The sequence below is a fragment of the Heteronotia binoei genome, chromosome 4 (genome assembly GCF_032191835.1).
Source record: "Heteronotia binoei isolate CCM8104 ecotype False Entrance Well chromosome 4, APGP_CSIRO_Hbin_v1, whole genome shotgun sequence".
Classification (NCBI taxonomy): domain Eukaryota; kingdom Metazoa; phylum Chordata; class Lepidosauria; order Squamata; family Gekkonidae; genus Heteronotia; species Heteronotia binoei.
Window position 1 is genome coordinate 144,593,798 of NC_083226.1, and position 26,693 is coordinate 144,620,490.

General features: G+C 42.4%; 2 protein-coding genes across 3 annotated transcripts in view; both read left to right on the forward strand.

Annotated features, from left to right (window-relative positions):
• The window catches only part of ELOVL7 (ELOVL fatty acid elongase 7), a 90,929-nt gene extending 66,701 nt beyond the window's left edge, over positions 1-24,228 (forward strand). Inside the window, exons 2-8 of one of the 2 annotated variants that reach the window (XM_060235949.1) lie at positions 6,104-6,144; positions 9,024-9,214; positions 11,078-11,158; positions 11,676-11,732; positions 13,297-13,402; positions 21,039-21,175; positions 23,481-24,228. In XM_060235949.1, coding sequence (XP_060091932.1) covers positions 9,050-9,214; positions 11,078-11,158; positions 11,676-11,732; positions 13,297-13,402; positions 21,039-21,175; positions 23,481-23,690 — 756 coding nt within the window. In that variant the 5' untranslated portion in view covers positions 6,104-6,144; positions 9,024-9,049 and the 3' untranslated portion in view covers positions 23,691-24,228. The remainder of the gene's footprint in view (positions 1-6,103; positions 6,145-9,023; positions 9,215-11,077; positions 11,159-11,675; positions 11,733-13,296; positions 13,403-21,038; positions 21,176-23,480) is intronic. The other variant, XM_060235948.1, reaches the window with a different exon arrangement.
• A 942-nt stretch (positions 24,229-25,170) lies between these two features.
• The window catches only part of DEPDC1B (DEP domain containing 1B), a 65,701-nt gene continuing 64,178 nt past the window's right edge, over positions 25,171-26,693 (forward strand). Inside the window, exon 1 of the mRNA XM_060235951.1 lies at positions 25,171-25,301. Coding sequence (XP_060091934.1) covers positions 25,254-25,301 — 48 coding nt within the window. The 5' untranslated portion in view covers positions 25,171-25,253. The remainder of the gene's footprint in view (positions 25,302-26,693) is intronic.

Consider the following 26,693-nt stretch of genomic DNA (forward strand, 5'->3'; position numbering starts at 1 on the left):
TTTGCTTCTGTAAAATAAATGAATGATTTAATGTAGATGCCACCTTGACAGTTCGATAGAAACTTAAAGTCAATCTTGAGCCATGGTTTTCCTTCATTAGCTTGAATGTTATATAATAATGAGTAAACAGCTCAAGTATCTAGGCCTCCACTTTCAAATCACAACATCATGGTCTCAACAATGCAAGGCAACAATAATGCTAAAGCTAATTTTAATGTATTTACTTGATTATATTTCTCTGGGAGAGGGAACCAATATGTTCCAGTGGCATTAAAGGTTTTTAATTAGAAAATACAGCCTCAGTTATTATACAGTATCCCTATCTGGATTGATTCAGTTAATAAGGCAGTTGAACAGGTTCACTCAAGCTTCTTACGGAAAATACTGAAAGTTCCACCTTGTGTCCCATATCCTGCATAATGCTTAGAATGTAGCCAAAATTTTATATCCACAAGGGCATGGATTTTGACTTTAAAATATTGGCTTCCACTCCATTACAATATTGATCCCTCTAGTTATTGTTTCCATCTTTTAACTGAATCCGAGAGCCAGTTTGATGTAGTGCGGACTCTTATCTGGGAGAACTGGGTTTGATTTCCCCACTTCTCCACTTGCAGCTGCTGGAATGGCCTTGGGTTAGCCATAGCTCTCGTAGGAGTTGTCCTTCAAAGGGCAGCTGCTGTAAGAGCTCTCTCAGCCCCGCCTACCTCACAGGGTGTCTGTTGAGAGGGGGAGTAAAGGGGATTGTGACTGCTCTGAGATTCAGAGTATAGGGCAGGATATAAATCCAATATCATCATCATTATCATCTTCTGATCTTTCACCTTGGCTGAAGACCATAGAAGACAAGTTGAACATATTGAATATTTCCCTTGACTCCTCGGTCTCATTATCAGTCTTAAAGCATTCCAGCTGATGAATAAATTTTTTCTAAGCTAAAGAGGCCATATGTACAATGAATTCCATATATTATTTAGACATTATACGGTTGGGGGGAGAATCTTCTTTTGCTTATTCTGAGTCTCCTACTGATCAGTGTCACTGGGCAATAGAGCATAGATATTATTCATGGAGTGGCAATGGGAACAAATTGTGGTGCTCAGTCTAAAGTGAATGAAATTGTAGAGGCTGAAGAGGAAGGACTTTAGCAGAAGACATGAACAAAATGCCTCTTGACTGACACTACATTCTTCCAAAGCATTTAACTAAAATGGAAAAATTGCTTCCTGTTCATTGTAAATGAACAGTTAACATAATGAATGCCTTATGGAACAAATTTGAAAATTGCCGTGCTAAGCACCTAAAGGAAAGGGGAGGGGAGGGTGTGTATATGCAGGCCCAGCCCTGGGGCACATGGTGCCCCAGGCAGACTGACTGCCTGCTGCCCCCTCTGCATTGGAACTCCTGCCCCCCTGTGGTGCCGCAACATGGCTCCGCACTCCACCACCACCACCCTGCACTCACAGGAGCGACGCCATCCTCCTGCTTCCCTGCGCAGCAGAAGGGAAAGGAGTGGGCTGGCGGCGGTGGGGGGTAAGCAAACTAGGCAGTTGTCTTGGGCACCGGGGGGGGAGCCCAATTTGGCACCCCCCTTCACTGTGCCTAGTGGATGAGCCAGCCCTGTGTGTATGGCATACTCTTCATATGCTTGTAAGTGCTGCAGAGTTGAAGGGACTGAGTTCCTGTATGAAATGATCCAGCTACATAGAGGAATCATAGAACTTTGACCTATACTAGGAAATACTTGGGTGTTCTTTCTAAACTATAATTATATGGCTCAGCAATTGAAACCACAAGGTATACCATCATGTACTCAATAATTAGATCCAGGTGGGCAGCTGTGTTGGTCTGAAGCAATATAACAAAGTTGGAATCCAGTATTGGAATCCAGTAGCCTTTGCTGTTTTTTCTGCCCAGTCAACCAAGCAGATGATTACTAGACCCAGATTTGTCATTCTTTTAATCTGCTAAAAACATTTTCACTATTTTGCATACTAATTCAGTGCCCACTCTCTGTATATGTAGGACTGCTAATTCAATTTCATACTATTATCTGATGAAGTGTGATTTTAGCACATGAAATCTCAATAAAACTGTGTTGGTCTTAAAGGTGCTACTATACTCAGTAATTATCATTTGTTTAAAAGCCAAAGTTTGAAAGATTGATGGTGTATTTTGCATACCAAAATGGCTGCTTGCATGCATACCCAACTTTCTCTTCCATCAATAGAGAAATGATGTTGCCCTGCTCTTGATAATAGTGTAGAGCTGATCTAGAGGTGGATGAGAGCATGTGTTGCAGTATTCCTGATTTTCCACTGTTTCATTGTACAGGAGAATAATGACCTATGACCTAATGTTCTGCTCTTCAAAAGAATCCTGACAATGGACTTTGCTGGTATTTAAGGAGATGATTCTGGCTTAGCCTTGTGCCTTGACTTTATAGCTTTCTTCATGCAGGGAACTTTCCACATAAGAAAAGCAGCTGATCAAGTAGTATTCCTCAAATGTATTTGTAAGAAGTAGAGCTAGGTTGCACACTTCTTTTTTTGCATATGTGGATTATCTCTAAGGCTGGCAAATTGTTTGCACAAAAGTGAATCTTGAAGGAAATGGCTCAATCAATTTGAAAAGTTTTTCCAGCTATGGGAAATGCCTTGGCAAATGGTCTGTTAGGTAATTGGGGAGAGGGGACGGATATCAGATAGCAAAAGGAAGGAGTAAGATTGCAGAGGGGAAAGATTCTATCAAAGTCAATGCAAAAAACAACCAGGAAAAGTGCTGAAGCATAAGTGGAGACAAAGAGGTTTATCAAACATTCTGAAGATTTGACACTGTAATAGATATGAAGGCCACATTCTTTACTTGCAGTTTTGAACTCCAGACTTCACTTTCTCCTGTCTCATATTTCCTGGCTTTGAAGAGTCACTTTCTAGCCCATTTGCTAGGGGCTTCCTTGAAGTACTGTGATCCTCCTAGTTATTTCTTAGAGTGCCCTTCCTTTCCCCCACAAAGCTTGGATCTCACAGCTTTGCTCCAGTAAGCAACCTTCTTCCTCTGATGCAAGAGACTCAAAGCTATTGGAGCAGAACTGTGAGAGCCTCTTGCAGTGGAGAAAGGTTACTTCTGCTGGAAGAAAGTACCTTCACTAGTGGAATGGATCCCATTACCATTGCTACCACATCACTGTAAACAGTTCTAAAAATCTTCTTTCCTACCCTTGATCTATTTTCTGTGTTAGGGATTTAGAAAGAATTTTGACAGGGAGAGAAATGATTGGAACAACCATCCTTGTTTCTAGAAGAGAAAGGTTTGGGGATTTGCTCATATAGGGCACGGTTGTTAAACATAATTCAAACAGTTGAAATGAATACAAGTAAAACAATCTAGAAAAATGTATAACTGTATTATAGTATATTCCATAACAATGCTTTCACCATGCCACTGGGAAGTCCACACATTCTTGTTTATCACTCAAACTGCAATAGTGCATAGTGGATTGGGAGTGTGATTTGACCCTTGCAGGTCAAGTGTCAGAAGCAAAGCTTTCACCAGTGAAGGGAGGAGCTGCAGCTCAGTGGCAGAGCATCTGCTTGGCACGCAGAAGGTCCCAGGTTCAATCCCCACCATCTCCAGTAGAAAGGATCAGGTAGAAGATGATACGAAAGACCTCAGCCTGAGACCCTGGGCAACTGCTACCAGTCACTATATTATACTGACTTTGATGGACCAAGGGTCTGATTCAGTATCATATAAGGCAGCTTCATGTGTATTCACTGAGTTACCTTGTGCTATTAGAAACACCATGCTTTCAAAAGGAGGATCTGTACAGTGATTAGCAGGGAGCACTGGGATCAGGGTACACAAGCATAGCAACCTCCCATATGAACCTGAACTTTATGTCCAAAGCTCTTTCCTGTTGGTCCCTATCCTAAGCCAGGTGTGTGGGTGACTATTGCTGACAGAGACTTTTCTGGTTGCCTCATACTTTGGCACACTTGCTAAGCATGTTTGTGTGTCTGCCTGTGTTTGGATGAATGAGCTCAATCCCTCTGATTTCTTAATCATTTAATGATCACTAACACATCTGGTTTAACTACAGATGTTTTTATTTACTTGTTTTTAGGTATCTTCTGGCTTAATTTGTGTTAAATTGAGTTTGCAAGCTGCCTAGAAGGTGATTGTGGTAGGGGGGAAAAAAACATTAGAAGCAAAACACATTTAGCTGCAACCTAAGAGTGATGTAATAAACCTTTTATTCAGAGTAGTTGTACAAAATGCTATTTGCAGCATGACACACAAAACAAGTTCTGTTGCTGTTTTGTGAATTGTGCAACCCTACATTTCTCACTGTATTTAATAGGGCATGGGGTGATTAAAAGGGTGTGATCTAGTGAGGAGGCTGAAGAGGATACACTGCAGATGTTGGCCAAATCCCACTTTGATGGATTAACCCATTTATGTATACAGAAGACAGAAATCTTAATATACAAGAACACAGGGAATTTTAGACAGTAAGATTAAAAAAACCTTTTAAAAGCAAATGAACTAAATGCACCAAACTGAGACAGCTCCACATCAGTGTTAGGAAACAAGTAAGAGTGTTCATTGCAGCAAGAAATATGGGGAGAGTTGGCTTGTAAGTGGTATGCCAACATCCCAGTTGCCGCCCCCCCCCCAAAAAAATATAATTTAAAATTGAGGCCTCCTGATTGAATTGCAAGTAATTGTGCCCAGTTACATATACTTGACCTTATTAGAATAACAAGACACAACTGCACAGGGGTTTTTCTTGTTTTCAAACTGTGTTCTGGGGAACTCTGCCATTTCTCACTGCAAAGGTAGGTGATGACATCTAACATCCAAGAAAGGGGGACAATAGTTGACATAATTTTGTCCTTTCTACTTTCTCTCCCCCCTCCCCCCACCACTGCCAGGAAGAGCTAGAAGCTGTAGGAACTCCCATCTATCTGCCTGGGTAACTAAAAGTCTGTCCCCATCTAGTACTACCTGGCTAAGTAGCACAGTTCTGGAGTATGGGCTAGTTCCTTATGGTCATAGTTTTTGAAGAGCAGAAGTTAGAGAAAGAAGCGTGGGGAGAGGAAATTTTTACACCATTGCCTCCATGGTGCCTTCATAAGTGACCATTGCTTTCTGTCTCAGTGGCACAGATATATTAAAGGCTCAGAGAACAAGGAATCTTTCTATGTAGAAAAGGTTCCATGACAGAAGAAGGAAGGCTGTTCTAATGTAAGGATTTTGAATGTAGACCCCCACAGGAAAATTCAGACCTGTTTTCCCCCATAGATGTGATTCTTGCCTACATTACACCTTCAAGTAGGAACCTAATCATCAAGCCTTTCCATGTCTATTTCTGGTGAACTTGAGGCAGAGGGGCTAGCGTGCAGAATCTTGGGGTGCTGACTCCTGAGAAATAAGCCATGTAAGCATGAAGAGTGGGTGGAAGGGTGGTGATAATTAGAATTTAGCTAGGCGAGAAAACCCTGCTTAGGATGTTCTGTCTCAACTTGTTTTCACCTGCAACTAATGAATGAATTTTTTTTTCACCTTCAGTTCTGAAAGGCTTGTGTGGAAATCTCTGCCTTCACATATTTATTTGGTGCTCTCTCATTCTTTTTGCTTTTCCATCTTGTTTTTGGTATTATTGTTATCATATTCATTTATAGCTTACAGGTCCTGCCGAATTGTAATAGGTTCTGGAGACCTTGATCTCACTTGGGAGCATGTTCCACCAGGCTGGAGCCAGAGCTGAAAAGACTCTGGCTCTGGTCAAGGCTAAACAGATGTCTTTAGGGCTGGGGACTACCAGAAGATGTTATTTCGATGAGCATAAGGCTCTCCGGGGGACATTTTGGGAGAGAAGATCCTCTTCTTATGTTCCTTATAAAAGCTTTCTCCTTTTCCATTATACTAACACTCTAATTCCACTGTCTCAGGTAGGTCTCTTGAGAGGCAACATATAAATTCTTTGAATAAAATATTTGTCTCTTCCTGCTCATACTATTATATCAACTTTATTTTTTAGTTTTTATAATCTCACTTAGATAACTCAATGTTTTCATTTTTGTCTTGTATCTTTTAGATTGTGAACTGAGTCTGGGTCACTTCTGTACAGCACCTAATGTATGTTTTGAGTGCCATCATCAATAGCAGGTTTTTTTGTTTTAAAGGAAAGAGAAACATAATACAGTTCTTTTGAAGAGTGGGGAAAGACTAAAACCATTTTCGCACACAGCTTACCATGCGGTCACGTTCCTGTTCTCTCCGCAGCGTCTGTCAGTTTATGTTTGCTACGCAAAAGCTGCGGCACTTCCTGTAACTTCGGTTATGTAATGGGAAATCCGACAGACGCTGCGGAGAGAACAGGAACGTGACCCCGTGGTAAGCTGTGTGTGAAAACGGTGTAAGTGTTACTACCCATACTTTAAAAAAGCATAATGGAGATTTAAGCTTTCTCAATTACATTTTAGCCTTTTGTAATCCATAGTTCTGTGCTTAAATGTGGAGAGTGAGGGTCTGGTTACCATATTTACTCAAAAGGAAGACAATTTCCCATAGAACGTTATTTCCAAAGGATTTTTATTATTAGATATAACCATCTCGTGTGCAAATTTAAGAAATTTTTGACAGCATTTTTTGGGCAGGGGGGAGTCTAGCCTTAAATTTGGGGAAATACAGGACATGTGGCACTGAGGAATCCTAGTGGATTTCCCAAAGTGGAGTTTGAGCTCCAAAAGCAGTTTTTTAGAGGGGGTAATTATGGATTGGGGACACAGTGATGGAGTGGATGCTACCTGTTCCCTCCCATAACATTTCCCCAATCATAACTGTCCCTAGGTTACCTTTTTGCCCTGTTTTAAACCCTTTTTTATGCTGCATTTCTGCCCCGATGGGGTACCCAAAGTGGCAAGGACTGAAATATTAAAACATTGACATTGAAGCAAAAGTTAAAGTATATATAAAATAAACAATTCAGTAAAACATAAACACCCAATACATTAAGGAAGGAGGACCAATAACCAGGGCTTTTTTTAACAGGGATGTGGCCTAATATGCAAATAAGTTCCAGCAGAGCTTTTTCTACAGAAAGCCCTATATGAAACATTGTGACATCAGGGGGTGTGGCCTAATATGCAAATGAGTTCCTGCTGGACATTTTCTGCAAATAAAGCCCTGCCAATAACAATTGCTAGGGAGAGGGTACAGCAAACTAAACTTTAAAGTCTCCACTCAGTAGTGGAAGACAATGATAGCGGGAGACAGACGATTATCTCTGGAGAGGTGGTTCCAAAGTTTTAGCAACACTCTGGTTGCTAACCATCTAGCCTCAGTTGGCAAGGACGCCTTAAGCAGGGCTTCCAAAGATGGATGGAGTAGACAGGTCCTTCAGATATACTGGCTGCAAGCCATATAGTGCTTTAAAGGTCAATACTAACCCCTTGAATTGCACTCAGAAGCAAATTGGGAGCCAGTGTAGATGGAGCAAGACTAGAGTGATATGGTCTCTACAACCCACTCCAGTCTGCATTCTAATCATTGCATTCTGTACTAACTGTAGCTTCAGGACAATTGTCAATGGCAGCCCCACATAGAACACATTGCAGTAATTAAATCTAGATGTTACCAGGTCATGCAACCCTAAAACCCATATAGTTCTGGCTATATATTTCCCCTGATGGGGCTTAAAGTGGCATGAGAGACCTGGATTAAATTAGGGGCATTCCACTCTATCTGCATGACTGCTTTCTGGTGGAAAATTAACACAACAGGACATCAGCTAAATACCAAGTAATGCATAGATCATGGCACCGAAATGTTAATTATTCTATGCATTCTATGTTTTATATTGTTTTATGGTTTTTATGTTATACTATTACGTGTACTCATGCATATGCATGTCTATGTAAGCTGCCCTGAGCCCGCCCTGGCAGGGAGGATGGGATATAAATGGAATTAAATAAATAAATAGAATAATTTTTATGAGACTGCTAAATGTGCTACCATGGTATTGCAAATGCAGAGAACTGAATACAACTCTTCTAGAAATTTTGAATGTCTAAGACAATTTAAAAACAATTAAATCCAATTGTTAACATCTTTTTGCATATTCTTGTACAGTTACCAAAAGGTAGACCAATCCAGTTATGCTTTCAGAAGATACAAGAATTTAGTAAAGAAGGAAATGGTTTGAGTCTCCTAGAAATAGTGCAAGAAATGGAAAATGAATACCTATAATGGTTTAAGTATTCCATTTCAGAGATGGTATTGCAGTAGGTATGAGTGAGGCTTTAAAATAAGCCTCAACAAGAAAATCAATCTCTCCAAGACAGACAAGTATTTGATGCTGAGCACTACCCAAAGTTTTGTTTAAACAAATGAGTGGCATCACGAGGCACCAAGTAGGTTGGAACAGGGCTTACAGTTTTCATGACAGTTGAGAAAAGCTGTATTTGGGTCCCAAGTGAGAAATCTAGTCATAGGGAACATTTAGTGCCTTTAAAAAAAGAAAGTGACCTTCAGATCCAGAGTCAGAGTGTTGGATCTGCAAATCATGACCCAAGTTACTTCAAGAAGCACCTCCTCCCACATATTCTTCCTTACATCAGATAATATATTGGTAATATGTACTCATTAGGTTCATAGCTACAGGGGAACATTCTTCATCGTCTCTCCTAGACTTCCAGCTTCCAGCAGTGATTTGTGAAACTGATCTGAGTGACTTTCAGACAGCCTAGAAAACCTGCTACAGACCATTAGTAGTTTACAGGTGCATTCAGATTATAGATAACTATTATTGCGTTTAGTTTATTTTGACTGTTTTTATTGGTTTTGGCATTTTGTACAGATACTAGATTTTATTATTGCTGAAATTCCCTAAATGAATGCACTTGTACTGCTAGTGAATTATGACCTTTTTAAAACATGCAGTCCTTTTTGGAAAAAAAATACATTTGATGTTGAGAACTGGTAAGCACTAAGATGAGCTTTTCCCTCTCTTCTAGATCCACGAGTTGAAGGTTACCCACTCATGGCCTCACCATTTCCACAGACCATTATTATTGCAGCCTATATTTATTTTGTCACTAATTTGGGACCAAAGCTCATGGAGAACAGGAAACCTTTTGAACTGAGACAACTTATGGTTATCTACAACTTTGGTGTTGTGGCTCTTTCAGTTTATCTGACTTATGAAGTAAGTACTATATAGTAGATAAATGATTATTTACTTCACCTGTCTGTAAGGACTGACCTTACAGAGGTTGGAATTGTGGGAGGCTTAGTTGCAGCACCCCCGTACCTCAATTATGAGGAGAAAGAAATCCCCTGAGCTTGGGAAAGGAACTAGAAGGGCAAAACACTCCCCTTCCACCTTCTTAATGCACGTGCTGTGGCAGCAAAACTCCTATTGGGACTGCAGTATTTTCTTAACAATAAAATAACCACCCCCTTTCATTTTCTAAATACATGCATATATTGATATGCATGATATATAGTCTATATAAAGAGGCATTAATTCTCTTGATTATGCTTTATTCTACCACACACACAAACTGTGGGTCAAACTAAACGTTCTGCTAATGGAAGGGAAGGTGTGATTTCCCTCTTCCTGCTGCAAACCCGGTTTGCTCTCTCGTGCCCTTTCTGAAAATCCCCTGTCTCCAAGAGGCAACATTTTGGGGAGATCAGTGGCCTTGCAGCAGGAGGGGGAGAGGCAGGGAAATATTGTTCCTCTGATGATGGAAGTGCCTTCTGTTTGATGAAAACGTGGCCTGGATCCAACATAATATGCTTACTTGGGAATAGAACACTCACCCTTAAGCCCTTTTACTGTGAAGACAAATGAAGATATTAACCAGGGTGAATCCCGCAGGCTGATTTGTTTGTTTTACTTCACTCTATGTTGTTCAGAGCGGGGAGTGAGCACCCAAGACCCTCCTGGGAGTCCCTCCTGGGAAAAATCCTGGCATGTGAAATATCATAAGCACCTTATCAGCTTTTGATACACAAATGGAGGCATTCACCTATGGAGTTGGCACATGAGAGTTCCACAACTAGTTCGGTCGCACCATATCAGAACAAAACTTTAATGATTGCTCAGCACCGCTGAAAATTAAATTCTAAAGTTTTGCTTAATGAATGTTTTAATGCTAATCTTCCATTCAAAACTGAGAGTCTTTGCTTTTGTTGGTTCACTGTGTCTGCCTTTCATTGGACCTTTAAGTATTTCTGTCAAATTGGCAAGCATATCTATTAAAAGAATTCACATGAAACCTCCATGAGCTTTTTATTTACAAATTTTGAAATTAAGCTATTAGTGCTGAGCTTGTTTATAAGCTTTTATTAGCTTGTGAAAATGCTGAGAGCTGAATGAATGGCAAGGGTTCAACTTGCATTTTTTAATAAAATAAAAATTTGATAAGAGTTTTATGAATATTTTTCGAAGGCTTAATTTCTGTTGGGAGGTGTGTGTGCTTGAAGTGATGGTACTTCACAAAGACCTACATATAATCACTTCTGTGATGTTACAACACTGGTCTTGATTAAATATGTCTTCTGGTTTCTAGGCAGCTGTGTGAATAAGTCTACAACCTTTGCCACTTTACCCTTTGCCCAGGCCTCAGATTCAGTGGGAGCTCACAGGAACGCAGCTCCTGAATCTTTCTGAGAGTTCCTCCTCCTCCTCTAGAGAGTTCCACCTCTTTGCCCATTGAATAGTATGTGCAGCTGCATAGCAATCCCTGAATGAGCTCCACCATCTGTTTTTCTACAAAACAACCCCTGCCTTTGCCACTTTTAGTGTATATGAGATTCCCTGTCTAATTGTACAGAGGAAGTCCCCACTTGTCAGTTGTGGGCTTGCATTTTGCTATCTGTCACCACAGGAATGTGAATAAAACCCCATCCAGAAAATTGCCTCTTAGCATTTCCCCTGACTTATTATTACTGGATTGACTCTTATGGGGAGATACAACATATGCCATTCTACACAGTGTATCATACTTATTGCACAGTGCTCATTCTAACATAATGTAAATCTAATGACTTCTTCCTGCAGTTTCTCATGGCTGGCTGGGCCACAGGCTATTCATACCGTTGTGACATTGTTGATTACTCCTGGTCACCTATGGCTTTAAGGGTGAGTAATGTAACAAAATTGTGCTCCATTAAGCTGCAGTAATTGGGGGGGGGGGTTGGTAATTCAAGTTTACCACATAATCAGTAAGGAACTGCAAATGAGTGGATATGTGTCTGTAATAAAAAACATGACTCACAAGGCATGAGCTCCAATCCAGTCATCCCCTTTACACCTATACAGGAAGAACTTTTCCCTTTTATATCATCTTCCCCACATCATATGTTGCCTTTTAAACCCACTGAAGCTTTAAGAGTTGTTTGTGCTATAGGTCTGATCATTCAGAAAGTAAACCAAAAGGCTCAGTGAGCATGCAGCTTTCCTTTTTTGAATCTTCTTTGGCCTGTCTTCTCTCTAGTCTGAACAATGGTGTGGATTGTAAAGGAGCTGAAATTACTAAGTTCTTTACTTAAATTTGGTATTTTTAAGACTTTCAAGCTGTAATAATAATAATAATAATAAAAAATCCTGGTTTTAAAAAATGTTGTGTTTAGACTAAAATTATTTCTGTTCTCTGCAGATGGTTCGAGTCTGTTGGCTATATTACTTCTCTAAATTCATTGAATTGCTAGACACGGTAAGTTTGCAGCTTCAGAATTTATACAGTGTTGTCGGAGATTGTATTCTGTGTGTATATCTTAATATAAAGGAAAAAATAGTGTCATGTTAAACATTAGGGATGGGCACAAACCATGAAAGAGTTCTTCCCTGTTCATGGTTTGTGAGGTCACATGAACTTCTCCATTTACTGGTTCAGTTTGTGAGAAGATCTGAGATCTTCCCTCCCTCCTTTCTGCTGGGGGTGGCTCCCTGAGGCCAGCAAAATAGAGGGGAAAGTCTTACAAAAGCCATTTAAAGGGAATGTTCCTTTTAAATGGCTTTTGCAAGCGAGCACTGCAGATGAGTTCACCGCTTCCAGGCCATTTCAGTGATCCCTTTCATTCCCTCCCACTTCCCAACACATGAACCCCATGAACCTCCAAAACCACACAGAGGGTTGTAGATAGGGATGAGCACAAAACTCCGGTTGCACAAACTGGTGATGTATGTCAGAAAATCAGGTTTGTAATGAGGTTCATGCCCATCACTAATAAACATCAGTAGGTAGATATACACCTGTAACATGGTGTAATTAATCTGAGTGTTAAGGGCTGGGAAATCTGTGTGTTCCTGTTTTCCTGCCAATCATACATTACCAAAGTCAAGAGTTTTGTAGTTGCCCTGATTATTTAGCTCCATATTTGCCTGGTTTTCAGGCCTCTTTGAGACTTTGCTATATAGTTTCTAAGAAACAAGTAAGTTGGGAAGAAGAAATGATCACATAATTGTGATGGTACAAACAGACCCTTCCACTTTTCCAGAAAATTTCCCCAGCAATAGAGAGTAGTGGTCAGGAAGGGGGAAGTGGTGTCATAACTCTTCCCAGACCAATTGTGCAAAAACTTTTGCTTCTGTTACAAGGAGGGGGGAATGGAAATGGGGCAGAGCAAAAAAGTACACTATCATGGGTTGCCACCTAAAGTGCATGGTCTTGCTCTGTGTTCCTATATGTGAAAAATTTCTAAGGTGCTTACACTCAGAGGGGATACTCTGAACCTGGCAAACAGCCTAGAAGCATCTGCTTCATTAACACTGCAAAAGCAACTCTGGTCTTGATCCGTTCCCTACCCCCCAAAGCCACACCAGGTTTTCTAAAGAAAATGGAAGATATAAGGGGCTGGATCCAACCAGCTTTTTCACTTCCATCTCACCTGCTTACCCTCCTTACTATAGCTCTTATCCCAGATGGGTTTAGCACATACAGATCCCTTGATCCCCAGCCTAGCCTTTTTTGGGGTGGTGAAAGGGAATCCTTCCTCCATTTTCACCAGCAGAAAGGTTGGCTGGTTCCAACCCAAGAGATTAAATAAGTTTGTTCAGTTCTAGTGACACTGAATAGATCTGATGTCTGGCCAAATGGTAGCTTATATAGGCTTTTATAGGTCCTCGGTAGTTGATAAATCTCTCTTGTATGTCTGCATCTTCATTGGTGAAATGAGCCCTGAGAGACAATGACATTTCAGTGCATTTGATTATACAGTCTATTCCATACATCCACTTGACAACGCAAGTTGCACTAAGATCTGTTTACACTGTTTCAGGTTTTCTTTGTCCTGCGAAAGAAAAACGGCCAAGTTACATTCCTGCATGTCTTCCATCACTCAATCATGCCTTGGACATGGTGGTTTGGAGTCAAATTTGCTCCAGGTAGTTAGAGTTCAATTAATAGGCTTAATTGTAATATGTGCTATAGAAACAATTCAATATGTTTAAGGAGATTTCTCACCTTCATTTTAAAGAAAGCAACTTTAATATGCAGACCACTTTCCTGATGGCAGTGGAGAGCCAAATGATACAACAGATGCATTTTATGGACCAAATTAGCTTTTAAAAGAAGTGAACATATCCTTGAATGTGTATCTTACATGTTTGACAATGTTCTGTCAAAGCTGTCAGCTGTTGTGTGCAAAATTTCTACCTCGTGAGCCAAAAAATCCATGAGCATAAAAATTGTGAGCAAGCCCAATTAAAAAAAATTATTTCAGTTTACAAACATACATTAAATACAGACTATTACCATTTGTATTAGCAAATGAAAACATCATGAACTCGGGTAGGGCGGGATATAAATCGAATAAAATAAATAAAATAAAAATAAATGAACTCATTTTTAATATTTGAAACAAATGGTGTAGCAATAATTTCACATTTAAGAGACTTTTTTTCTTCAAGAATTGGCTGTATTTACAAAGCATGATCTTCTATATTGTTTCACTTTAAGATCTTATTTGCCCCTCATAGTTTGCCAGTGACAAAAGCAAGAAAATCATTTTAGCTTTGTTATATTTATATCCAAAAGGCTTACATAGGGATTCGTAAGCATGAGCATGGTTTCTTAGACCTCATATATTTACTAAAAATAATTATCTTCTTTCGGTTTAGATATGTATTAGTTCTCTAGCAACAACAGCTAGCATTAAAAATTCAGAAAGATGTATTATATTTTCAATTTGGTTTTGATTATAAGCTCTCTTTCAATCCCTTTAAAATCAAGTTTTCAGAAAACCCTATATTATCTAATAGCAAGATGATGGTGGAAAGGGAAAATTTCTATGGGAATCAAACCCACATTGTAATTTTTGTCTACTAACATAAGTGGCAGTCGTTAATCTTAAATGAAAGCAATTATTAGATTAACTGGAAACATTTTTAGTTAGTTGTTGATGGCAGACTCATAGCTGGGAACTTTTCAGCGAGGCAGGCATTTTTACCCCCACCTTAGTTTAGTTGTTAAGACAAAGTTCCAGAAGAAGTGAAAGCCTCAGGATGGAGGTAATTCCACTAGTAGTGCAGCTGGGGAGACTGGATCAAAGGTAGAGCCAACAAAAATACTCCAGCTATCTAGGTCACACAGCTATGTACTTAGGAAGTCCCAGCCACCGTGTAGTAACAAGACAGCACACCTTGCTGCCCACACTCTTGCTGCTTCCCATTCTGGCTTAAGCAAAAAGCCAGAACTAAAAGGCACATAACTTAAGATGGTGACAGTACTGTAGGCTTAAGTATGTTTAAACCCATATGTATGCAGTAAAACACATTCTAAAAAGCAGTTCATCCAATTTACAAATGGGGAAGTTGAGATAACACATAGGAGAGAATTCAGAACCGCATACAAAGCAAATCTTTCAAATAACTGAATCATGCTGCAGGGTAGTCATTTAATCCATTACAGAGTGTTTAAAACCTATGAGCAAAGCAGATGATGGTTCAAGAAAATGAGCCAAACCACAAGTAGTAACAACCAAAGAAAAGAAGAGTCAAAAACCAGACAGGCTCTTTCTCTCTCACTTTTACAAATGCAAATACGCACAGTGTCTTTTTTCACTTTCCCCCTACTATACTATTGTTAAACTTCTGACTTCCATTCTAGCAGTTTACACTGAGTGAAGGGTTGCAGGATGGAGAGAGAGTGTGTGAGAGAGTGAGTGACTGAAAGAGTGGCATTTTAGATGGTGGGGGAAGGAGGGAGGGTTTCAAATCCAGTAGGGGTTGACATCTAAGATGCTCAGAATTCCTGCATGCTAGCATGGAAAATTATTTTGTCAGGGCAAGGTAGATATTAAGTTCTTTAGAAAATTCCCTGATGAGCTGACCTGGATAACTTAGTCTAGAGAAGCTGAGGCTGCAGTGCCTTAAGATAAACCCATAATTCTGCAATGGGAAGTTTGCGGTTGCTTCCACAAAGGGATAATTCCCCATTGTACCCTCACTGCCTCTGCAAATGTAATGGAGGGTTCTGTGTTAGCTTTTCCTTTTTGCCATTCCCACCCCACGCCCAACATGTGGAAGTTTTAACTGCCGCTTTTTAATTGGTGGCAAGTATGTTGCTATAGGGGATACATAAAGCAGTATATCTGTGGAAAGATGAATGGCTCCAAATGTAGGTAGGGAAGTACGAAGATCTGTACCTTCTCATTTTTGTAATGGCCAAAACTACTTTGAATGCAGTCCTTCAGTAAAGCACATTTTAGAAAATAAGGGCTGAAGCCAGGGAAGGCCCACAATGTGGATTGCATGGTCATGTTGTATAGAAGCAACCCTTTCCCTTTCCCCAAAGCAGCTGCAGGGTTTTCTTTGGGGGAGGGGAGAGATAGAGCAGAACTTCAGTGTGGGTTGCCAATCTGCAGGTGGAGACAGAGGTTCTCCCGGTTTGGAGGCCCTCACCCTGCTCCAGGTTCATCAGAAGGGGGGGGGAATACCTGCTGGGCACTCCATTATACCTTATGGAGAATTGATCTATGAGTATCTGGGGCTCTGGGGGGGCTGTTTTTTGAGGTAGAGGCACCAGATTTTCAGCATAGCATCCAGTGCCTCTCCTCAAAACACCCCCCCCCCCAAGTTTGAAGAAGATTGGACCAGGGGGTCCAATTATATGAGCCCCAAAAGAAGATGCCCCTATCCTTCATTTTTTCCAAATGCAGGAAAGGCATTTAAAAGACGTGTGGTCCCTTTAAAGGTGATTGCCAGAACTCCCTTTAGAATACAGTTGTGCTTGTCACACCCTTGCTTCTGGCTCCACCCCCAAAGTCCCCAGATATTTCTTGAGTCAGACCTGGCAACCCTATGTGGAAGAAATCTGTATTCCTCGTTTTGTATGTGGTCTCACACTCATCATCCACATCAAAGCATCATCAAGTGATGCAGCTGCCCTTGGCACAATGTGATCAAAGTGCATGTGAACTGTGTTGTTTGCCCTGACATTAATGCCCATCCCAGCATTGCCTCTGATTTCTGAGATGGCATTGCTTTTCCACAAATTAAATTCTCCTTCTACGCAGTTGTGCCAGAACTTCAGCCCAATTGCCTTCTACTCTAGTGACTTCTAACATTCTAAGCTGCCCTTCCTCATGGAGAAGATAACTGTGCACCCTAGGTGTTAATAGCGCTGTGTGAACTCTTGGACAGTTTCTTGTGCAAGTGTTTGATTAAAAGCATTGAAAGGTATTTTCCTTCCACTTTTTCCTCTGGGTTTATTTCATCCAACCACCGCATAGAGATCTGCCCATAAAAACAAACTTTCAATAGGGAAATCAACGTGTCAAACGTTTCAGGGGAGTTTTTTGCATGATCTGAACGGCAGGCGGAGACAGATCAGGGAGTGATACCGGTGAATTCTATCTTGGGCTAGTGCAAATGCTCGGCCAAGGGATTCCAGTGCTCCTGGGGAGGGGAAGATAAGACGGTGGGAACAGACAGAAATATAAAGGAAGGAGACAGAGACAAAATGGGGCTCGGCCACCTTCCAGTCTGTTTCCCATCCCAACGGTGGCAGGTAGTGGGACCAAGAGGAATAGCTCACCTGTCATTGGTGTTATGCAACGCCAGGTCCATAAAGAACAAGACCGCGACCCTTAGGGAGTTTCTGCTCCGGCAGGACGTGGACCTGGCTTGCGTGACCGAGACCTGGGTGAGGGACGGGGAGACAGTAGCTCTCTCCCAGATGTCCCCTCCGGGATACTCAGTCTTTCACCAATCACGGACCAGCGGCCGGGGGGGAGGGGTAGCGTTACTCATACAGGAGGGTTACTCCTTTCGGGCTCTCCCGGACCCAAAGATTGATGGTATTGAATGCACCGGTCTGGCGTGGGATATTGGAGAGGGGTTGGCTGTTTGGCTGGTGTACTGTCCGCCTAACGTACCAGCTAACGCCTTACCATTACTATTGGAGGCAGTGGCGGGCTGGGCGTTGGAGTTCCCGGGGCTTATGGTCGTGGGTGACTTCAACGTCAATGCCGACGACACGGCCTCCACTCAGGCGATGGACCTAGTGTCTTCCATGGAGACACTGGGGCTCTCTCAATTTGTCACGACTCCCACGCACCAGGCCGGGCACACATTAGACCTGATCTTTGCGTCCGGGATTTTGGTGAACGATATTGCTGTTGAAGCGGTTCCATGGTCGGATCACCTAGCCCTTAAGGCCTGTGTGGGGACGCCGCCCCAACCCTGTATGGGCAGAGAGCCTATTTTGGCTCGCCCTCGGAGCCTGATGGACCCGGAACGGTTCCAAACGGCCCTGAGGGATCCCTGGCCCACTAGCAATTTCCTCGATGGCCTGGTGGAGACTTGGCAAGGCCAGCTATCCAGGGCCATTGACGAAATTGCACCCCGGCGTCCTCTGCGCTCTCGTGTGAGGCTGGCTCCATGGTACACCTTGGAGTTGCGCCAGCTGAAACAAGGGCTCAGACGACTAGAGAGGCAGTGGAGACATACTCGGGACGAAGCAACGAGAGCATCCTATAGAACGTTTATGAAGTCTTATGAGATGGCAGTCAAGGCTGCAAAGAAGAATTACTTTGCAACCAAGATTGCATCTGCAAATTCGCGCCCAGCACAATTGTTTAGAATAATTGGAGACCTTATAACACTGCCACAAGGCAAACCAAATGTTAGAGAATTAGAGATTGGCTGCGAGGCATTTGCGAAATATTTTGCAGATAAAATCTCATTGCTCCGCCAAGACCTGCCTACCACTTTGGAAACAGTGAGTGAAACTGAGGCTCCGTGCCTGTCTTTGGGTTTGGTGCTGGATCACTTTGACCCACTCAGCCTGGAGGAGGTCGATGGAATCCTCTCTGCTGCTCGCCCAACAACATGCGATCTGGACCCTTGCCCCTCTTGGCTGATTAAATCTTGCCAGAGGGAGCTTAGATGTCCTTTACGGGACATCATAAATAGATCCCACATAGAGGGGCACTTTCCAACGCCTCTGAAAGAGGCATTGGTCCGCCCTCTCTTGAAAAAATGTACAGCAGACCCGGCCGAATTAGCGAACTACCGTCCGGTGTCTAATTTACCGTTTTTAGGTAAAATTATTGAGAGGGCAGTGGCACTGCAGCTACAGAGGTTTCTAGATGATGCGTCCGTTCTCGACCCATGCCAGTCTGGTTTTCGACCTGGCCATGGGACGGAGACGGTACTGGTCGCCTTGGTGGATGACCTCCGGCGGCAACTGGATCGAGGCGGCGTTGCAGTACTGATGTTATTAGACCTGTCGGCGGCATTTGATACAGTCGACCATCAGCTGCTGACGCGCCGCCTCGCCGACATTGGGGTTAGGGGGTTGGCCTTGCAATGGCTTTCCTCCTTCCTCTCAGGTCGGGGACAAAGGGTGGCTATTGGGGAGGAGTGGTCCCAGAGACACACACTAGATTGTGGGGTGCCTCAGGGAGCAGTTCTTTCCCCAATGTTGTTCAACATCTATATGCGCCCCCTTGCCCAGATTGCCTGGAGGTTTGGGCTGGGTTGCCATCAATATGCGGATGACACCCAGCTCTATCTACTAATGGACGGACGGCCCGACTCCGCCCCAGGGAATTTGGACCAGGCCTTACAGGCTGTTGCGACGTGGCTCAGACTGAGTGAGCTGAAGCTGAACCCAGCGAAGACAGAGGTCCTTTGTGTGGGTCGCGGCGCTCTGGGAGGGGAAACAGCTCTCCCGGCCTTCGACGGCACGCCATTGAAATCAGCGCACCAGATAAAGAGCCTGGGTGTTTTACTGGAGCCTTCACTATCAATGGAGGCCCAGATAGCAGCCACTGCCAAGTCAGCATTCTTCCATCTGAGGCGGGCAAGGCAGTTGGCCCCTTTCCTAGAGCGTCGCGACCTAGCAACAGTGATCCATGCAACGGTCACCTCAAGATTAGACTACTGTAATGCCCTCTACTTGGGGCTACCTTTGTGCCGGACCCGGAGGTTGCAGCTGGTGCAGAACGCAGCAGCCAGGCTGTTGTTGGGACTCCCGAGATGGGAGCACATACGGCTGGGGCTGCGTGGACTGCACTGGCTGCCAATTACATACCGGGTCCAGTACAAAGTGTTGGTCATTACCTTTAAAGCCCTATATGGCCGAGGACCGGCCTACCTGAGGGACCGTCTCTCCCCATATGAACCCCAGAGGGCACTGAGGTCAGCTGGAAAAAATAAAATGACTATCCCTGGGCCGAAAGAGATCAAGCTTCAGAACACCCGAGCACGGGCCTTTTCAGTCGCGGCCCCCGCCCTATGGAATCAGCTTCCTGAGGAGGTGCGGGCCCTGCAGAACCTTGATCAGTTCCGCAGGGCTTGCAAGACTACCCTCTTTAAACGAGCATATATTGACTGCTGTGTTGCTGTTAACTAAGGATCCGCCAACACAGTCCTGTCTAAGGACCTATGTCAACATGGAACTAATCAGACTGGCAGAAACTAGCGTCAGAACCATTGCTGCCAGATTAATTTAAATTATATGAATTTTAAATACACTAACTGGTTTTTAAATGATGTTAAATTTAAAGTTTTATTGTTATATTTAAAGTTTTTATATTTACTTTTGCATATGTATGGGATGTTGTTAGCCACCCTGAGCCTGCCTAGGCGGGGAGGGCGGGATACAAATAAAATTTTACCTTTTACCTTTACCTGTTAATCTTAAATAATTCTGGGAAGGCCTCCTCCTCTTTAATTTTCCCTTCCAGGGGGTAAATATTTGTTCCCAAATATGAGTTCCATTAGCACAAGCATGTGTTATATTTTTACGTAAAAGGTTTGAATGAGGACTTTCGTCATAGCCATAATTGGGACTTAAGAGGCTTATTTTTGAAAAACCACTGTCAAAATCTGTGCAAAGTCTTCCTGCTTGAATAATTTCAGTATCCTTGCTACGTTAGTTCTATTCAAGCACCAGCCTGTCAGGAATTGTTGCTTGACACTGTCTTGTAGGGCTCAATTTTTTGGCTTTCTGGCCTTATTGGCTTTACTGCTATAATTTTGTAGGATTGGTAGGTGATATAAAGTCTTCAGGGCACACTGGGGGTGGATATTTGGCATTGCAATGTGGATCAAGGGGACATGCTTTGTAATGAATGAAGCTAAATTACATCTTCCAGCTAAAGTGAATCTTCAGACCTGATGTTACAAATTCATTGACACAATTGCTCTTAACCAGAACTGTAATTCACAAAAGTGGGGGCTTATGAGCTATTCTGCACAAACAGTTGTTGCCTAAAATCAGTCACAATGATTAAATCCATGTGGCTAACTTGACACTAGTAAATAAGACAGGACTTGGTTACTTAGTTCTATATCTGGAAGCTGCTTGTGACAAAACAAGCTCTGGATGCAGTGAATCAATTCACTTGTCATTGATTTTTTCCCCTTTTTTACTTATAGAGGTATCTTTTGTATAAAAACAAACAAACCCTGGAATAAATATACACACTATTTAGGTATTTCGCACTTTCACTTGAACTTTTTGTGTCTGTAGGTACGCAACTGATAACAGGACTATCTTTTCTTTTCACAGGTGGCTTAGGAACTTTCCATGGTATGATAAATGCCATTGTACATGTCATTATGTATACCTACTATGCCCTCAGTTCACTGGGACCATCATTTCATAAGTACTTGTGGTGGAAAAAACATATGACATCTATACAACTAGTGAGTAACTTTCAAATTATGTATAGATTACAGGTTTTTTCAAGTATTGTCTATGTGTGGCTTGGATTCAGTGATAGCTTTCTGCTAATAAAAGGAGGGCAACATTTGCAGATTTCCCCCTTTCTACTGCAGACTTGTCCTTGTGCTGTTCCTTGTCCTGCAAGAGCAACATTTAGGACTGCAGTGGGATGAGGAGCCAAGAAAGCCAAGTTCTGCTGACAGAAATCACCATTGTATCCCTCTCTGTCAGTGTTTTGTATACCTTTTTTACGTGCCATACAAAACCTTAAGAAGATGCCTGTAAATACATTGTATACCCATTGTGTTCTACCATTCAACCTGGCTTGTCCAGGAAGGAAGATCATATCTCTTTAAACTATAGGTCATGAATGTAACAATAAAACCTAATTATATAGGATTGCTTTCAAATCCTGTTTACAGCCTTGTAAGATAGGTCAAGTGGTATCCCAGTATTACACATAATTTAAGAAACCAACCAAAATCCTTAGTCTACTTTTTTTGACAATTTGAAAGTAGCTTACAAATTAGGATCAATAAAAAGGAGTATAAGCAATAACAAAAATTAGACCGAATACCATAAAGATGTGGTAGCATTTGAAAATCTGGATCTAAAAATACCATTCTGAATTTAAGTGTTTCTAAATTCTTTTGAAATGACTAGACCAGAGGTGGCCAAAATTGGTTAATGTAAGAGCCACATAGAATAAATGTCAGGCGTTTGAGAGCTGTAAGGAAGGAAGGCAAATAGATGAGAGAGAGGGAAGGGAAAGGTGGAAAATGCATTCTCCAAGCTGGTTGACAGAGCTGGGGAGGTGGGGGGGCTCCAAGAGCCACACAATATATATGAAAGAGCCACAGTTTGGCCACCCATGGACTAGACAGATGGAGAGACAGAAATCTCCGAGATGGTAAGCACTGCAACATATATAGGTTTTGCCAATTGATCTTAAAAGGGGGCAGGGTGTCCCATGGGAGTAGATGCTGTTCCATATGTCACAGTTATAAAAATTTTAAGGCCTGAAAACCAGCATCTTAAATTTGGCCCAGAAACATTCAGAAAGCCGGTGTAACTTTTTCAGCAGTGGGGGAGTGTTTTTCTTGTGTATGTGAGGGTCCAGGAAAATAAATGGGGATTTAAAAAAAACAACAAACCTGAAACAATTGGGGAAGCAGTGAAAAGAAACTCCTGTAGGATCATTTTCTTTTTAGAAATAGTAAAATACTTCTTAAGACATTTTCACACACTGAATATATAGCATTAAAGCGTTTGGGGGGGAAATGTTGGGGGGAACTATGGGATGTTTCTCACTTGAAACATGTCTTAAAAAGCATTTCATTTATTCCACATGTAGAGCATGAAAAGTGAGAATTTTCTCAGTTTTTCTAATGAGAAAAATGGGAGCTTTGGGGAGACACTGGGGGAAAACTCTTCTAGTATAGATTTAAAAATCTTCATAACATTATATATAAGGTATCCCTTGTGCAAGCACCAGTTATTTCTGGGGTGACGTTGCTTTCACAACGTTTTTATGGCAGACTTTTTTTTACGGGGTGGTTTGTCATTGCCTTTCCCAGTCATTTACACTTTACCCCCAGCAAGCTGGTACTCATTTTACCAACCTCGGAAGGATGGAAGGCTGAGTCAACCATGAGCCAGCTAGTTAAATGTTAATGTTAAATACATAGTTAAATATAATAATGTTGGCAACAAGTAATATGCTATAATATGCAGTGTTTTCATAAAGGTAATTTCCAAACTTGTGGGCAGTCCTTCCTTTTGTAACAGAGTTTCTGTCCAACTAATACACTGCCTATTGTTTACTACAAAATTTTCTTTGTTTTTATTTTGCCTACCTTTATGATGGTAAAAATTAAAGATACATGTGCTATGGTGGCATTAGGCTGCAGCAGTTTGCAACTCACTCTCAAGCACTGGTATACTTGTATGACATATTCTTAAAAATACTTCTGTTCAGATATTGAACTGTATGTTTCACTTTGCCCAGTCATTTGTTCCTAATTGTTTTAAACAAGTTTTAAAGTCTTGTTTAAGCATAAATAAATTTCTAGGTATGAGAGGAAAAGGGAACCGTAGCATTCTGGAATACAAAGTTAAATTTGTCCGACTGCCCTATATTGTAAGAAAAATTTCCATTTTGTAAAATTGCACAGTCTGCTAGTTTGTGTTAGAAACTTGCTACTCATGTTCTGCCTTTCCCCCCTTTGCTTTACATCTCACCAAAACAAGTACATAACTTAATGATCTTGCACTTTTCTGTTCTAGATCCAATTCATTATGGTTACCTTCCATATAGGACAAATCTACTACATGGATAACTGCCCGTATCAATATCCTATCTTTATGTTCATCATTGGATTATATGGACTGGTGTTTTTAATCCTGTTTCTACATTTCTGGTACCATGCTTATACTAAAGGCAAGAGACCCCCAAAGAGTATAAAAAATGGTATTAGCAAAAACAAAGCTGAATGAAGTGCTCTACTGCAAACCAAGTTTTTCTGACTTGTACTACTTGACAATCAAGATGTTTAGGTGCTCAGCACCCTGTATGTTTTGTACATGTTTTTCCAAACAAAAAAAAGCCTTGTATTTTTACTATAAATTATTTGGGATTTAATGTTGATGTGGGAGGGAGGGAAAGCCTACCGATTTGAAAACATCAGCCTGTAATTTTAGCAACTTTGCACATATGAGACAATTTTTCTGAATCAAAGAAATGAAATGAATGAAATAAGAATGGCTGTTTATTGAAAAGACCTATATTTGTATTACAGAAATGAAGTGTGTCTGATAAGTATATGACAGTACTTTGAGCACTGATAAAATACATTGGTTTTAAGTAGCACCTCATGTTGCTAAGACTGTATAGGCTGTTTTTAATTGAATGGGATAAAATTTAACAAAACACTTATGGACCATAGATATCATTGTTAATACATTGTCTGTAAACATTAATGTATTTTGTACAAACTGTACCATATTAAAGTCCATGATTCTTAAAACTGTAAAATTCTTGTGTCAAAGGAAGATACCTTACTGAATAGGGGGGAGGGGAGGTAGTTTCTGAAGGTGAATACTAGCAACATACCTCTTTAATTAGAAGCCGTAGGAGGGGAAAGGTTAGACTCTGAATTTAAGCATGCCTTTTGAAGTAAGTTTGCCTAGTAAGATGTATTAGGAGTGGGATTTAATATAATAAAAATTAATTGCCATTTAAATACTGAACAGATTAAATAGCTGTGAATGCAAAAACAGCAGATTACTGCACTACCAAACAGAGAATATTGTATTACAATCTTGCTGTATTTAAATCCCCTCAAGTCAGGGGGCGTGGTGATGAAATTATTCTGCCTTCCCCAATGCCTCCTTTCAGTTTGCTCTTAAATTTGTGAACATTCATGCTGGAAATTTTAAAAACTTCTCTCCTGATAGCTTTGCTGTTTGCTGCTCCCACCCAAAGCTAACCAATCCTTTACACCGTTATGTAGAATTAAAACCCTCTTTAACAAGCTGGTGCTGTTTCTGGTAACCACAGTTTGCCTAGAAAAGGCCATGTCCTTTCCCTCTGCACTCTCTTTGTAAGATGCTATTCTAAAGAATGGGAACCGTCATGAAAAAGTTCCGTACCCGCTGTGCCTGCGAGTTAAAGTGGTATTTTTAATAGTGCGCGACTGTGTCTCCCAACACAGTCAGAATTGTACTTTCTCCCGTCATTCCCTACCGTCAGTATATCTTATAAGTATTACACGAAACGAAACCTTTGGAATTTCAGGGGCTCAAAGAGCACCAGGCAGCGCCTCCGGCCGGGCAAGTCTGCAAGGGGTGGAGGGAGGGAGGCGGCGCGCTCGAGCAACACGTTTACACGCAAAGGGGAAGAGCCGTCTCCAATCAGAAGTTTCCAAAATGCCCCGTGACTGCGATTTGGCCCAATCTGAAGGAGGCGGCCGCTGATTCAAATTCTTGCCTGGGAAGTTGGTCTATTGTCTGGCTGGTCTCCGTGGAAACGGGCTGCTGAGAGTCCCGTTGCAGCGGCCGATGGAGCCTCGACTGGTGGGGCCTGGACCCTACCGAGCGACGCGGCTGGTGAGTGACCGAAAGGGGCCGAAGGTGCCTTTTCAAAGAAAAGGGGCTCAAGTTCATCCAGGGGTCTCATCTTGAGAGCTAGAGGCCGTTATTTCCCGGGAAGCGGATGAGAACAATACACTCCTCTGCACCGGGAGGGATTGGCCATTGACTTAATGGGGGGGGGGGGGATCACTCTAAAGTTCAGTCCACCATCAAAATGGAGCCTACCAGGTAAAGCCGCTAGCATAAGATGAAGCTGGGAGCTCTTCTGGCCCATATCAGCAAAGACGAGCATAGGCGCCGTGGTGCATGGCTTCACCCTATGCTAGCAGAAAGCAACAGTACGCTTTCTGGTTCTGCTGTCCACGTCGGTGAGATGGCACATTAAGTGCTCGCTTTGCCCCCTGTTGACACAGATGCTTCGTGACTAGGAGCTTGGCCACAGTGGTGCCTGCCTTCAGCCTGCAAAAAGGTGCATGAGTCCTGTGGCTCCTGGTTTCGCACTTGGACTCTTCACTGACCTCGTCTCTTTGCTGGCATGGACACACACATACATACACACAGCCCCGTAGCCAGAAATTTTGGGGGGGGGGGGACAGGACATGAAATTTTGGGTAGGGGGGCCGAAAACGGGGCTGCGGGGGAGGCAGGGAAGAGTGGTAGTGGCGAAAACGGGGCTGTGGGGAGAGCTTGGGAGACAGGGGAGAGCAGCTGCCGCGAAAATGGGGCTGCGGGGAGAGCTTAGGAGGCTGGGGAGAGCTGTTGCTGCGAAAATGGGGCTGCGGGGAGAACTTGGCAGGCAGGGAAGAACCTGGGGAGAGCAGCAACGGCGAAAACGGGGCTGCGGGGAGAGTGGAGGAGGCAGGGAAGAACATAAGAAAAGCCATGTTGGATCAGGCCAATGGCCCATCCAGTCCAACACTCTGTGTCATATACACACACACACACTGTGGCTAATAGCCACTGATGGACCTCTGCTCCATATTTTTATCTAATCCCCTCTTGAAGCTGTCTATGCTTGTAGCTGCCTGCATACTCACACCCCTTGGAAAGAGCGGGTGCGCACAAACCTGCCATGCAAGAGACAATCTTGACTCTTGCAGAGCAGGAGCTGGTGCCCCCTGCTTGGAAAAAATCGGTGCCTTGTGTGCCTACCCTGCAGGAGGAGAGCCGGTGGCCCCCACTTAGAAAGAGCAGGTGCCATGCATGCCTGCCTTGCACGTCACCAGTTGCAGGGCAGGCGAGCACCTGCACTTTCTTTTTCCTCGCAGGAGGGGAGGGAGATGGTGGCCACCCTGTAATCACTTTTGGGATGGGTCATGGGGGCAGCCCCCCTCCTCTGTCCAGCAGCAGGCTGGAACCTGTGAAATTCAGGCACTCCCCTGCCCTCATCTGTGGACTGGTATCCCT